This window comes from Silurus aristotelis, assembly GCF_946808225.1.
Source record: "Silurus aristotelis genome assembly, chromosome: 1".
Taxonomy (NCBI): domain Eukaryota; kingdom Metazoa; phylum Chordata; class Actinopteri; order Siluriformes; family Siluridae; genus Silurus; species Silurus aristotelis.
Genome location: NC_139574.1, coordinates 40,617,181 through 40,632,248, shown reverse-complemented (window position 1 = coordinate 40,632,248; position 15,068 = coordinate 40,617,181). Strand labels below are relative to the sequence as shown.

General features: G+C 38.8%; 1 protein-coding gene and 1 long non-coding RNA gene across 2 annotated transcripts in view; both read right to left on the bottom strand.

Moving 5' to 3' along the window:
- LOC310725688 overlaps window positions 1–15,068 on the bottom strand; it is a 104,293-nt gene that overhangs the window by 14,349 nt on the left and 74,876 nt on the right. The window lies entirely within an intron of this gene.
- Window positions 9,717–13,938, bottom strand: LOC310734042 (little elongation complex subunit 1-like; the record flags this gene model as incomplete). Its single annotated transcript, XM_083555635.1, has 8 exons — window positions 9,717–9,978; window positions 10,056–11,789; window positions 11,916–12,005; window positions 12,100–12,200; window positions 12,338–12,528; window positions 13,297–13,457; window positions 13,606–13,774; window positions 13,927–13,938. The coding sequence occupies 7 exons, from the start codon at window positions 13,936–13,938 to the stop codon at window positions 11,581–11,583; spliced, it is 933 nt and encodes a 310-aa protein (XP_083411761.1). The 3' UTR covers window positions 9,717–9,978; window positions 10,056–11,580.

Sequence of the window (15,068 nt, the reverse complement as noted above, 5' to 3'; positions counted from 1 at the left end):
TAAAATCATCTCAGCAGTAATAAAATCAAGATTTGGTGATTTCTGTAAAAAGTTTGGTGTGGAATGGACGTCTCTGTTCACCTGTGTACAGCAGCACATGGGGAGGACAACAAATAATGACAAGAAACAAAAAAGTGACAAACTTCATTTAGATTTGACTTTTCCTTCATCACCCTTATAGCTGACATGCCATCATTATACACACACAATGAATGTAACACTGATATGAGGTGATCCATGAAAAAAAAAAAAAACTTTCTTTTAGTCAGTTCTATAAATGTTAGTTTTAAGACTAACGAGGCATAAAAACAATTTAAATGTTTACACGTGAGATTCGTAACACCACTTCCACAAATACAAAGTGCCCTAGTGTAACATTTGATCAGTTCACAGCAGAAACAACTTCCTCCTTTCTGCTAAATCTTGATATTTAAATCCTTGTTTGGTCAATTATTCCCTGGTTCTCCTACAGCTGATGTTCTACTGTATACACAACACATCATCTACAGGAATCTTTGATATCCCCAGTCCTGAGGTGAGATACTGAACAGGAACGAGTGAGATGAGACTTAAAACTGTTGCTCAGAGAGATGAGTCCATAACATCATCTCTTCATCTTCTTCCTCTTGATCTCATCTTTTTCCTTCTCCTCCTGATCCCCTGGTGTTGGACAGAAATCCATCTGTAACCTATAACATAAAGCTGTTCAAACACTATGTGCTCTATTTTCATCTTCATGTGAGGCTCATGACTGGTAGGAGACGAGCTGTTCGGAGGAGACTGAGTCCTCACAGGGGACGAGCTGCTTGAAGGAGGCCGAGTCCTCACAGGGGACGAGCTGCTTGGAGGAGACCGAGTCCTCACAGGGGACGAGCTGCTTGGGGGAGACCGAGTCCTCACAGGGGACGAGCTGCTTGGAGGAGACCGAGTCCTCACAGGGGACGAGCTGCTTGGAGGAGACTGAGTCCTCAAAGGGGACGAGCTGCTTGGAGGATACTGATGCCGTGTCCTGTCTCCGTCTTCCTGTGTCTGAAGAGACAAACACACAGTGAGACGCGTCTCGTAAAAGGAATCTATAATCAATATTACCTTCACCACCAGCTTGTGTGTTTAAACCTGAATAAATCCTCTATTAAACCATTAAAAACATTTTAACAAGTTATCACAATTTATATTTGAGTAAATATTTGAACACTTTGTCTTTTCCTAACACTGTTTATCAGTTCATTTCTGCTGAACTGAACCCATTTTTCTTTCCTCTCAGTTTAACAGCAGTTACTGAAGCACACAGAGGAACAACTCAGTCATACACTACACAGATTTTTAGTGAACTATAAGTAAACTTATGTACTAATGTAACTTATGTTATCTTATTTACCTAAATATAGTTTTATTCATCTTTTAGTCAAAAAGTAGACGTTTCTAATAAAATAAACACAAAAGCAGCGCTAGCAAACCCGGCTAGCATGAGGCTAATGATGATGTCTCCTACACCATTAGCCGAAAGGTCCATTTCTGCTCACTGCAACATTTATGGAAATATTATCACTCTTTATTATCATTCTTTATTTATTTATTTTAGACAAATGTATCCACTTTTTCCTGCAAGTCTGTGATCTTTATACTAATGATCAGGAGTAAACACAAAATGGGGAACATCGCTTTTCCCCTCTTCACTCCAATACCGATGGTTAATAATAATTATAATTATAATAAATGATAAACTCTGTGTTTTTAAGAGAATAAAATCCATAAACCTCAGAAACTCACCGTTCCAGGGGTCGTACAGTTCGTTTCATCCCGGCAGAGGGTCTTCATCCTCCACCTGGAACACGGCGTCTCTCGGAGCTACAGGAGGAAGATCCAAGTGATGCTGAGGAAAGAAAAGTCCAACCAAATAATATCAAATATATAATATAAAATATTTCATATAATACAAATCAAAAGTGATCTTTCAGAGTTGAATCCCAGTGGAAACGCGACTGATCCGAAGCTGCTGCTTTTCAGCTGATACACAGTGCGTGGTCAAAAGTATTTGGACACTTGTCTTTTCCAGCCAGATGTGGTTCATAAATTCACATAATTCACATGCACTTAAATGCACCATACAGCTAATTAACATGCAAACTGTGAAAACACTTCATAGAAACAGAATGTAGAACCACTGAAAGCATTTTAAATGGGATTTAAATACCCGCTACAGAGGGAAGCAGGAGCTTTTCTGTAGCTCTTATTGCTTTTATGTTCATGGCACAGGACCAAATATCAGTTTATTTTATCTTTCCATAATGAGCTGGAATAAATCATAAATGCTGCGGTGCCAATGGAAGATTAAGTAGAAAAAGAGTCTCCAGGGACTCTTGTCATTTTGGATGTTATTATTAAGGTTGGTAGTCGATACATCAGGTTTCCCTTCACTGTGGCACACTGACCTGCTTCAGCACATGATTCCTTTATCCTGACACATAGCAGTGTAGGGAACAGACTACAGGCAGCTGCAGGACGTGATGACTGGCTTCTTGGTGACTTTAACAACATGTAGAAATTGTAAACATTGTTCTGAAGTAGTTTATAATATGACAGGTGACAGAGGCTTCACCCCCCAGATGCTCCTCACCTCCTTAAATGCAGATGTGGAGCTCTGGATGTCTCAGATGGAAGATTTCTATACCACCCGGAAAAAGTGTGTAAGATTATCAGGGTGTGTGGTGTTTTGCACAATGTGGCACTGAGGACCAGTTTCCCTCTCCCTCCTGACCTCCCTCCCCCTCAGCATTATGACCCCGAGCCACAGCCCCCTGCCCCATAAGAGGAATATAAACTTAGTGGAAGAATCCATGAGGAGGTCATACGGCGTTTGTAAGGAAGACAAAAATCATGGTTGTTAATAGTGTTTATTGTGACTCTTTGTAGTAAAAGATTAAAACCAAAATTAAAAAAAAGATAAAAAAAAGATTTGACAAAACAGAAATAAAAAATTATCAAAAGACGAGACGATCTACAAGATACAATAGCTTTACACTCAGCTTTATACTATTGACTATAAGTGTAAAACTATCATAAATAGCCATAAGAGAAACATAAAGAGGAAAAAGGCATGTTCAGACTCTCTGTTTCTCTTGTCGGCTTCTTCTTTTTCTATTTCTCATTTTCTTTTGAATGTTTTCTTGTCTCAGCTGAGCAACAATTTCCTCCCATCGCTCTCGGACTCTCATATAATGATCTGTTTTATTCTCTGAAGTCTTCTTTTCTTCCTCACAGAGATTCTGGGTATCCTGGAGCCCCCTGTTGGTCTGAAGCTGTAAGTTGTTCCTCTCCTCTATGTCAAGTTTAGTTTTCTCTCTTTCGTCCTCTTGTTTTTCCTCAAAATCCAACGTGGGCTCAAACTGATCAACACGTTCCTCCAGTCGCTCTTTGTCTCTGATCAAATGATCGCTCTCCTGCTCTGCACTATTTTTTACTTTTTCACAGTGATTCTGAGTATCCTGGAGCTCCATGGTGGTCTGTTCCAAAGTGACCTCAAGCTGAGCAACATGTTCCTCTAAATTATTTTGTTCTCTCGTCCAGCTCTCTCTCTCACATTCTACAGTTTTCTTCTTGGTGGTCTGTTCCAACGTGACCTCAAGCTGAGCAACATGTTCCTCCAGTTGTTTTTGTTCTCTCCTCCAGCTCTCTCTCTCACATTCTACAGTTTGCTCCAGTTCCTCATGGATTTTCAGGGAAGACTGGAGCTCCATTGTGGTCTGTTCTAAAGTGACCTCGAGCTGAGCAACATGTTCCTCCACTTTCTCTTGTTCTCTGTTCCAGGTCTCTTTCTCACAGTCTACAGTTTTCTCCAGTTCCTTATTGATTTCCAGGGAAGACTGGAGCTCCATGGTGGTCTGTTCCAAAACAAACTCAAGCTGAGCAACACGTTCCTCCAGTTGTTGTTGTTCTCTCGTCCAGCTCTGGCTTCTCTCAGTTATGACCTGTTCCTGCTGCTTTCGCTCAGAAGCCAAAGTAGCCTTCAACTTTTGCACCGTCTGTAGCAGAACGGCTTTCTCTTCTTTCTCTTCTGTTAACTTCTCTATCATTAGAAGAGAAAATGCATCCAAGTCTTCTACTACTTTCTCCATGAGTTCCAGCTTCTCCTTCATTTCAGCAATCTGCTTAGTTTTCTTTGTTCTTCTGCTTTGAAAAAACTTTCTCAACCTTCTGAAGAGCTCCATGTTTATGCCTCTTTACTCACATGCAAAAACCTTGGAAATGAGAGAAACAGAGACGCGTTACCAATGATAGACGTTGCCTTACTGTGACGTCACAGGGAGATGCCCCGCCCTCCGTCTGTGACGTAACCCGGTCTCTCTTAACCGGACTATGCGCATGCGCACATTACAGAGGTAAAAAGCGGATAAAATATAATGTTTTTACAGCTTTTCTGTTGTTCCTGAGAGAAGAGCGATATTACAGTCATAAATAAGATAAAAACGGCTGTAAACTGTGTATAAAGCGAGTGAATCCGAGTTGAGAACCGGAAGTTGACCGGAGTGACTCTATGAATGTTGCAGAATCTTAAATGACCAGTAGGTGGCAGTGTGATGTGTATTAGAGCTCACTGTCACAGCAGGTAATTAGAAGTAGTGGAGCTCTAATGACGTCATTAATAGAGAGGACAAGACACACAGCAGTTTGGGATTCTTTTATTGACTTTATTGATTAATTGATTTGGAGTATGATTGTGTTTCTGATCAAAGTAAGTTCATGTGTATGGAGTAAAAACAACCTGTACATTTCTCACTTCCAGACAGTATTATGAGATGTTCATCTGCTGGAAGTTCATGTTTAATGCTGCATGTTTTATAGGATTTATGAGCTGGAAGAAATGTTTCTATATTGGTTTTGTTTTCAACAACTGGTGCATTTTTATCTTCTTTTTCCCCTCAACTATAAGGTTGAAACCATTTGTTTATTAAATGCATTATTCACTAAATAAACATCAATGAAAACTGGATGATTTGTTTTTATTGAATGTAAAAATATTAATTTGAGGATAATTGAACTTAATGAATCGAATAGTTTTGGATTAAATGAAGACTTTACTGAACTAAACAACACTGAATTCTCCTTTAAATCAACTTAAGTTTACTGAACTAAATACTGTTACTTATATGAAAATAAACCCGGTTTCTTGAACCCTGTTCGGTTTCAGCCCCACTTTTGGGCCTCACAGCTGAAAATGACCTTCCTGACTTTCAATGGTAAAAGTTCCTGACAACAGTGTGCTACATACACAATTTACATCTCTTTTGAAACAACACACTTTGGGCTTTACATCATCCAAAGATGCTGAAGTTCATTAGAAAAAAATGTGTACGTCATAAAACATTTATATATCTGAGTTTAATACCCCTGATCTATGTGAAGACACTGATCATAATCATCATCATAATGTACTAACGTTAATTTGATGAGACAGACTCCACTTTGGACAAATTCAGTCTCCACATTAGACAATCACAGATCGAGCAGCTGCTAAAAGAGGCCAAAAAGCAAGAGCCCTGCAACCACGACGTGATTTGAACACGCAACCTTCTGATTTGGAGTCAGACGTGCTACCGTACGCCACGAGGTCCGAGTTGCTATGTGAACCCACCTCATGGCACAGAGTTGGCTTTGCATTTTTCTCATCACGGTTGTAATGACAAATTAAGTCTGATGGTCACGTTGCAGGCTCTGACATTTTCCGCTTTTGAAGTCCCTGATTGTTGGTGTAATTAGGATTCATACATGAGTAAATAATGGTTTAGTCTCACTGTGGTAAGCATCCTTTATGGTGGTATTTTGACCAACAAATGGCTGTAGTTGTCTTTGTTTGAACCCAAAAGATATTCCCATGATCCTCCCATGCAAATATCATTGGTTCAAACATACTTTAACTGTGACATTATTTGACGTGCCACTGAAACGTGAATTGTGAATACATAGGGTTGTTTTTTACTCTGGACAGGCAACACAGAAGACGCTGCGGGTAAACAGAATAATTCACAAGTCACTGTTACATGAACAATAAAACATTTAATTTAAATTAAAGGAAAATCTACGAAAATGTCAAATAATAAAATATAATAGATGCAAACACACAAAAGGTACAAATAATATTTCAAAATGATGTATATATTAGCGAAAGAGGCACAGGGTTTATTTGTATTTTTGTTATTATTATTAAATCTGATTAAACATTTTAGGAGATTATTTTCTTTATGTGGTTTGAGCTATAGGTGGTGGTGAGGGTTTCTGTGCGTAAGTGTGTGTGTGTATGTGTGTGTGCATGTGCGTGTGTGTGTGTGTGTGTGTCTGTCTGTCTGAGTTTTAGCCTGTGCATCTTCCGGGATCTGAAGTTCCAGGCGCCACCCAGTAAACTCCATGCAGTGGGTCCAGTAGAATGGGGAGTAATACAAACAGAGACACAGGGTTTATGTTTATTGTTGTTGTTGTTTTAAAATCTGATTTAAAAAATGTGAGAAATTATTTTGTGTCATTTCATCTTTAGGCGATGGTGAAGGTTTGGAGGTGGTTGAACCATACACCTCATATAAAGAATCTAAAAAACAACAAGAAATACGTCACACATTTTAACAGCAGGAACAAGAAGCACCAAGTGTTCAGAATGCAGCCACATCATTATTCACATATCAGCTCACTGTATTTTCATGTGAAACAAACATGTAACATCTGTAACTTAGACAAAAGCAGCATTTCACACGAAAGAATCAAACGTCCAAATTCACACGTGATGAAATGATACACGATTACATGTTCATTAGCTGAATGAGATCTAACACACTCGTTCACACACTCGTTCACAGTGAGGTTCTGTAACAGCATGTGCTTTTGAGGAGATACTTACAGTACATGTGTCTGGACTCTAAAGTCTGTTCCGAATGATCCTGACAGGAACAACAATAACTACAAAGGAAGATAAGGCACATACTGTGTGATCTCTAACATGTTCATTCACACACTTGTTCACACACTCATTCACACACTCGCTCACACACTCATTTACACACTCGCTCACACACTTGCTCACACACTCGTTCACAATGGTTCTGTAACAGCATCTGCTTTAAAGAGAAACTTACTTCGGTTTGGATTCTGCGGAGGTCCAATAATATTATTGTGCCTGATGGCATCAACATCAATTCTGTTTATTCTGGGAGCATCTCCCATTTCATTTGTCCTTCTGGGTATCCTGAGAGAGAGAGAGAGAGAGAGAGAGAGAGAGAGAGAGAGAGAGAGAGATGGTAAGGAACTTAGATTTGCTAGATAATACACATGTACTCAACACACACTTACAAAGCTTTCACTCAGCAGCTCTCAGTGTCTCTCTGTTTTCAGTTTCATCAATATGTCTGGTAATTGTGTAATCTGAGAGGAATTTTAGCTATTTCTTTAACTGCGTCAGGGCCGAGCATCTTGTTCACAGCGGCTTTGCAGGCGGGGGGCATTAATGTCTCTGCCTCAGTGTGGGGCTTTTTTTGATTAGGCTACGAGTTCAGCTACTAGGTAGGTCACTTTGAGATCTTTCTCATTCACCTTGGGTTTTTGAGATATTGGTGTGTGTGTGTGTGTGTGTGTGTGTGTGTGTGTGTGTGTGTGTCATGTATGTCGGTAGTTGCTGTTGGCCTGTTGGTAGCTCCATTATTAGTTTCTCCTCATCCTCTTATCATATATATATATATATATATATATATATATATATATATATATATATATATATATATATATATATACATATATACATATATACATATATTCTTTCTTCTGCTCAACTCAGATAAGACGGAAGTACTTTTACTAGGACCACATGCAGCTAGAAGCAAACTTTCCGATTACGTAGCATCTCTGGATGGTGTTTCTGTTTCAGCGTGTACGGCTGTCAAAGACCTTGGTGTGATTATTGACCCGAGTCTTTCCTTTGAGGCTCACGTGAATAATATTACCAGGATCGCCTTCTTTCACCTTAGAAATATTGCTAAAATTTGAAATATGATGTCGTTACAGGATGCAGAAAAACTAGTTGATGCTTTTGTTACTTCTAGATTAGACTACTGTAACGCTTTACTGTCTGGGTGTGTGAGTAAGTGCAGAAATAAGCTTCAGTTAGTTCAGAATGCAGCAGCAAGAGTCCTCACTAGAACTAGGAAATATGATCACATCACCCCTGTATTAATCGTCTACACTGCTCCCAATCAAATCTCACATTGATTATAAAATACTACTACTGACGTATAAAGCATTTAACGGTCTCGCACCGCAGTATCTGAGTGAACTTCTGTACCAGTATGATCCTCCACGCCTACTTAGATCAAAAGGTGCTGGCTATCTGTTGGTTCCTCAAATAATGAAGACTACAGCAGGGGGCAGATCTTTCTCTTATAAACCCCCACATGAATGGAACAGCCTTCCAATCAGTGTTCGGGACTCAGACACAGTCTCAGTGTTTAGGTTGAGGTTGAAAACATATTTATTTAGTAAAGCCTTTAATCAGTAGATTTTTTTCTTAGGTAAAGGCGCAGATCTGGAGGGATCATGGATATAGAGTGTTTGGTGAACTGGGATATTTGTATGCTGTCGTCCCCTCACATTCACACGTTCACTCAGGTTTGTTGATGGTGGTGTGGTGGGTTGTCTCTTATCCCAGAGATCCTCATGTCTGTGTTGCCTTCTGGGTCTCCCTTTTAGTTATGCTGCCATAGCGAGTCTTGCCGGAGTCCAAACTGCACAGTGACTTTAACTCTCATACAACAATAGGTACACTTAATAATCCATATCCTTCTCTTCCTGTCACCCTCTCTCTCTCTCTCTCTCTCTCTCTCTCTCTCTCTCTCTCTCTCTCTCTCTCTCTCTCTCTCTCTCTTCTCTCTCTCTCTCTCTCTCTCTCTCTCTCTCTCTCTCTCTCTCTCGGTCGAGTTAAACATGCTCCTGAGGCTCCAGTGACCACTGTTCCTGCCCTTCTCCCCTCCGGGGATCTTCCCACTTCGTCCAGGCCTGCCTCTGGATAGTGTTCTCTTTGACTGGAGGCACTCTGTGCAGCTGGGGTAGGTTTGTCATCAACACCTTGGGTGGTTCCATGAAATTCCGGAGTAAGAACGGGAGCTTTGAGGATGGATTGGACTGTAGTTAATGTAAACAGTCCCCTACACTGATTTAGGAATACAGTTCGCTTCTGATCATCATCACTGCACCCCGCAACATTGTAAACCTGCCACAAATGGACTTTTGGTGTAACCCAGATGAGGATGGGTTCCCTCTTGAGTCTGGTTCCTCTCAAGGTTTCTTCCTTATGCCATCTCGGGGAGTTTTTCCTTGCCACAGTCGCCGCCGGCTCGCTCATCAGGGACAAACTTACTCATAAAGAACATATTCATTTTTAATCACCGCATTATCTGTGTAAAGCTGCTTTGAGACAATGTTCATTGTTAAAAGCGCTATACAAATAAAAATGAATTGAATTGAATTTTATATATATATATATATATATATATATATATATATATATATATATATATATATATATATATATATATATATATATATATATATAGTGGTGTGAAAAAGTGTTTGCCCCTTAATGATTTCTTATTTTTTTCTTACTTTAATGTTTCACATCATCAAACTAATTTAAATATTAGTAAACGATACACAAATGAACACAACATGCAGTTTTAAAAATATTTTTTTATTATTGAGGGAAAACAAAACCCAAAACAACATGGCCCTGTGTGTAATATTTCAATTTCTCTCACCACACACAGGCCTGATTACTGCCACACCTGTTAGCAATCAAGAAATCTCTTAATTAGGACCTGCCTGACAAAGTGAAGTCGACCAAAAGATCCTCAAAAGCTACACATCATGCTGAGATCCAAATAAATTCAGAAACAAATGAGAAAGTAATGGCGATTTATCAGTCTGGAAAAGGTTATAAAGACATTTCTAAAGCTTTGGGACTCCAGTGAACCACAGTGAGAGAAATTATTCACACATGGCAAAAACATGGAACAGTGGAGAACCTTCCCAGGAGTGGCCGGCTGACCAAAATTACCCCAAGAGCACAGAGACCACTCATCCAAGAGGTCACAAAAGACCCCACAACAACATCCAAAGAACTGCAGCCTCACTTGCCTCAGTTAAGGTCAGTGTTCATGACTCCACCATGAGAAAGAGACCTGGCAAAAATGTTTTTTCCAAGACGAAAACTGCTAAGCAAAATGACGGTAAAGGCTCGTCTCACTTTTTGCCAGAAAACATCTTGATGATCCCCAAGACTTTTGGGAAAAGGAAAGCTGAGTAGTTGAGCGCGAGCCGTTTGCATGTTGTTAGCGTGATGCTCGATGTTCACAATGCAAGTTATTGCTCGTAATGCATTCAATAAAAAAAAGTTTTTGCTCCTCCTGTAAAGTATTTGTAAATCATGTTACTCACAATACAAGCTTCCCCTGTACGTAAATTATCATGACACCAATCTGAACTTTTGCTGTTTCCTTACGGATGCTTTTAATTGGCGGATTCTGGTCCTTGATTTGAGACTTAACGCATCAATAAAACAAATGTTTAGTAATGAAAAAAACATTTTCACCTGGGATCTTTACATTTTTTCATATCTGTTAGTATTAAGATAAACCTCACACTGGTTCTCTAAACACATTCTTATGTTGTCTGTTCAGTGTCTATAGGATTTTTACAATGTGGGTATGTAAGGTACACGGAATGTCTTTGTGAGGGCTCACATATCTCTGGTTACTATGTCTTCTTACCCAATCAGGAACAGTTTTAGGTCAGGTTTTTTCCAGTGTGAATATATGCTTGTCTGTTATCTGCATTAAACTGAATAAGAACATATGCGTCATTCTGTGTGCTGTGTGATTCTTCCCTGATCAGAAAAGACCCCAAGAGCATCGTAGTTTGTATGGAAAACCTCTCCAAAAATTGTGTTTGTTGGGGCATGATAAAAATATAACAATATCTGAGTAAAGGAAAGGACGTTGTGAATAAATGTGTTGCGTTAAAGGTTTTTAATTTTTAATAAAAATGAAGAAATGTGTGCTGCATTAATTGTGCATTAATAATATTAGTGCTGTTAAAATGAATTTGGGTTAACATGTTTATTTACACGCTCATTTTGAAGGTTTTTTCAGTATAAAGGACATTATATAAAGGTCAACCCAAACAGATCACAACAGTTAAGCTTTTTCATGAGCTTTTTATACTTTTGCATTTTCTTTGTAGAATCTGAACAAAAACACACAATTTGACTTAATTTCAAAACACCAGGAAAACTGTAATGCAGGGAAAATGTACAAGAATCTGTATGTGCTCTGTTATACTGCATGTATTATATGCTGTATAATAATGATGGTTTCTACAGCTGTGGCATCATGTTGATGTTCGTAAGAGGATGATTGGGACTGAAGGCAGATGATTGGGTGTGAAACGCACGACCCGAAACTGTAAAGAGACAATCAATAACACTGTGCAGATCTATTATGTGTTTTATTTATTTATGTACAAAAATATAAAAAACAATTATAATATCTATTAAACATTATTTATTGTAATAATTTTTTGGGTCTTTAGGTGAGAAGAAAGAAATCTGATCTGCTTCAGGCACTTGGGGACGGCTGGAGGAACGGGCTTTGTGAGGTCTTTCTTCCACGATTCTAAAGCGTTCAGAGCGACTTTGGGGCTGCTGGGTGCCAGATCATGAGTGGCATAAACCACTGCGAGCTGCACCTCCCACGGCAAATCTGCACACAAAATCCATCATAAAATTAGGACTTGCTGAAACACTTTCCTGTTGATAGAGAACTAAAAATCAGAGAATAAAGATAAAGATTGATTAAGGACGTGTTTAATTGATCCTTTAGTGATACCTTTTTGTCCCCTGAACTCAGTGATGCTTTTTGTTAGATCCTCCACTGATGCTGCCACGTTCTCCTTAAGGCCATTTTGGCCAAGTCGCCCTGTTTGAGATAGACAAAGAACATGAGTGAAAAACAGAAGAATCCAGAAATAATGTGAGATAATGCTCTAAAACAGGATTTACAGGAAACTTACCAAGTAGCCTGAATATTGCTGCTACAGAGACGTTTCTGTACTTCGTTTCCTCTGTTTGTGTTTGTTTCAGCCACGTATTCAAAATGAGCCACACACTTTTTCTGATGAATAAAAAATTGGACATATTAAATACACTGTCTCATATGAGTCTCACATTTGCCAGTTTGCAATTTATCTAATGTTTAATAAACTAGAAAGATGAGAATTAAACACGTTGAAGCAGTTTCACATTCAGTACCGAATAACATGGGAGTCGGTCCAAATCCAGCCCAGTTGTGCACAGAGAAGGTCCAGGCTGAAGACGTAGTCCCAGGCAGCAGGACAGAGATCATCACCATACCAACTGCTCTTCTGGAAAGTCAGATTTTTGTCTTTCAGAAGAGCCTTCAGTGTGCTGGTGATGGTGCTGCAGATGTTTCCTGGAGGCTCCTGGCAGAAAAATACATCATTTCTTTAAAAACCAGATCAATGAAACAATGTTTACAATAATATGATCATAACTGAAAGGTCACAACCAATCACAAGTGCAGATGATTGAAATACTGAGGTCGAGCTCTAACTGTGCATTCTGCTCTTTTTATAACCTCCATTTATTACTCTTATGTGAGGAGGAGTCCTAGAAAATGACCTCCAAATGACTCCAAGATTTTAAAACACATGCAAAAGACCACACGTTACTAAAGGGTTTATGTATCAGACAGTAGCAGGGGTAAATACTGCTCTAGAATAGTACATGAGTATGTAATTTGAGGCACAGATTTAGTTTGTTTATTCAGTATTGAGCACAGTGTCACATGGTTCTATATCACTTCCTTTATTAGTATATTATGAAACACAGATTGTTTTGACTGCATGTTTATTGCACTGATCTGATCATTTTGTCATAAACAGCGACATTAACGCTGGAGTTAAGTTCAGTTTCTTTGCTGCTCATTATCAGCGTTTACTCACACTAATAAAAAAAAGACTACAATAGTGATGTCCTGTAACACTTTTTGCTTGAATTTTTTAAGAAAAAAATGAAATACTTATTGATTAAATTCAACATGGATTTATAATGAATTTGCTCCATAGATCACATGGACATTGGACATTAAAAGTAGATTAAGATTGCAGTAAAACACTTGAAAATTCCAGTTGAAAAGCGATATTTAATGATTATTCTGGTGACAGTTGTGATGAGAATCAGCTACTTACTGTATCCCAGTGCAGAAATTTGCTGAGCAAGTAATAAATCTTGCCGTATGCCTTCATTTTGGACACGATGTGAATGGCTCTGCATAAAGGGCTGTTACAGGAGAAAACACTTGGCCATGCTGTCACCATGACCATTATTAGTTTTGAGGCTTCAAAAAAGTCTGCAAAGAAAACAAAATGATACCACAGATTTAAAATACACTTTATAGGAAGAAATACAAAACCAAAAACAGAACACAAGTGGCTTCTTTATATCACTGTCCGGATCATTTTTAGTAAATATATAATGAAATGTCAATATAATCTCACCTTCTTTGAGAAATCTGTAGGCGAGGGCATGTGCTTTATGAGAGTCTCCTCTCTTTTGACACAAGCCCACATAAACCCTACAGAGAGACTGAAGGAGTTCATGTCCCATAGACTCTTTCTCCGCCTTGATCTTCTCCAAAACCGCTTTCAGAAACGTCTCTGCCAACGTCTAAATGAGACGGAAGAAAAAGATCTAAATCAAACATGTATTCAAGTCATGTATTTGAAACAAATATGAGGGAGTTAAGACTTGACTGTAGATTAGGTTTAGAAAAACTACTAGAATTTGAATAAACCAAAACCTGGAGCAAACATTTTTACATGACAAATCATATCTACTGTTCAATTTCAGAACATCAGGACCAGTTAATTATGGATTGACTATTAAAAATGAGAAAACTCAAATCCAGAGCTATAGAATTGCATGTGTGAATTGAATGCACACTAAATAAAACAGAAGATAATCACTGACCTCGTTCTCACAAAACTTGGAAATGACAGATTTTTCTTCATCTGTCAAAGAAGGAAGTTCAAATTTCCCTTGAAGTAGTGCATCAATGCAGCTTGGTGATAAAACATCATAGCAGGAATGCTGCAGTGTTTTTAATGCACTACTGATGAGGGATTGTTTTGTGTTTTTGTGAGCTGCAGCATCAAGTCGAGGCTTTTTAGCAGCACTGGGTGGTGGCATGTCTGATGCAGCTCTCTTTGTTCTAATATCAACAAAATGTAATCAAATCACATGACAGACAATTCTACAGTATATATAATACATTGGGAATGTGATATTACAGGAAAATAATCAGTATAAATAAAGTAAAAACAGTAATAGAAACTTACTTGTTTGTGTTGGTGTCCTGCATCTTTAAACTTTTTGTATATAATGTGTGCATTTATTAAATATTTTGAAAAATATCCACAAGCAGTCTTGATTGTCCTGTCGCCAGAAAAAGAGATTGTTTGTGTACTGGTTTCCATGGAAACGGGGCGTGGTTTTGTAACATGACCGTCTTTTTTGGTCTCTATTGATTGGTCCGTAGGGGAGAAATTGATGCACCAATCAGGGACGCGGACGCTACCAGAGAGGCGGAGTTTCTAGGATCAACGCGCCAGCGCTGTAAAAGTGATGGGAAGATCGGATCATTTTAGTGACTCGGTTCTTTGAATCTCATTCATTAAAATTAGCAAATCTTTTGTGAGTCATTTAGTTCCTCTGCATAACCTATGGAGATTTTGTGATGATTTGCTCACGCGCGTCCAGTAGAAAATGAATGAATCACTCTTTGAGACGAATCGTTCTTCTGAGTCACATTAAAGACTCTTTCAGAATCAAGGAATCGTTCATAACCGACTCATCACTACTCTGAATCATCAGTAATGAGCTCCGGGAGAAACTCCGTGTTCCAGGTGGAGGATGAAGACCCTCTGCCGGGATGGAGCGACTGTAAGACCCCTGTAACGGT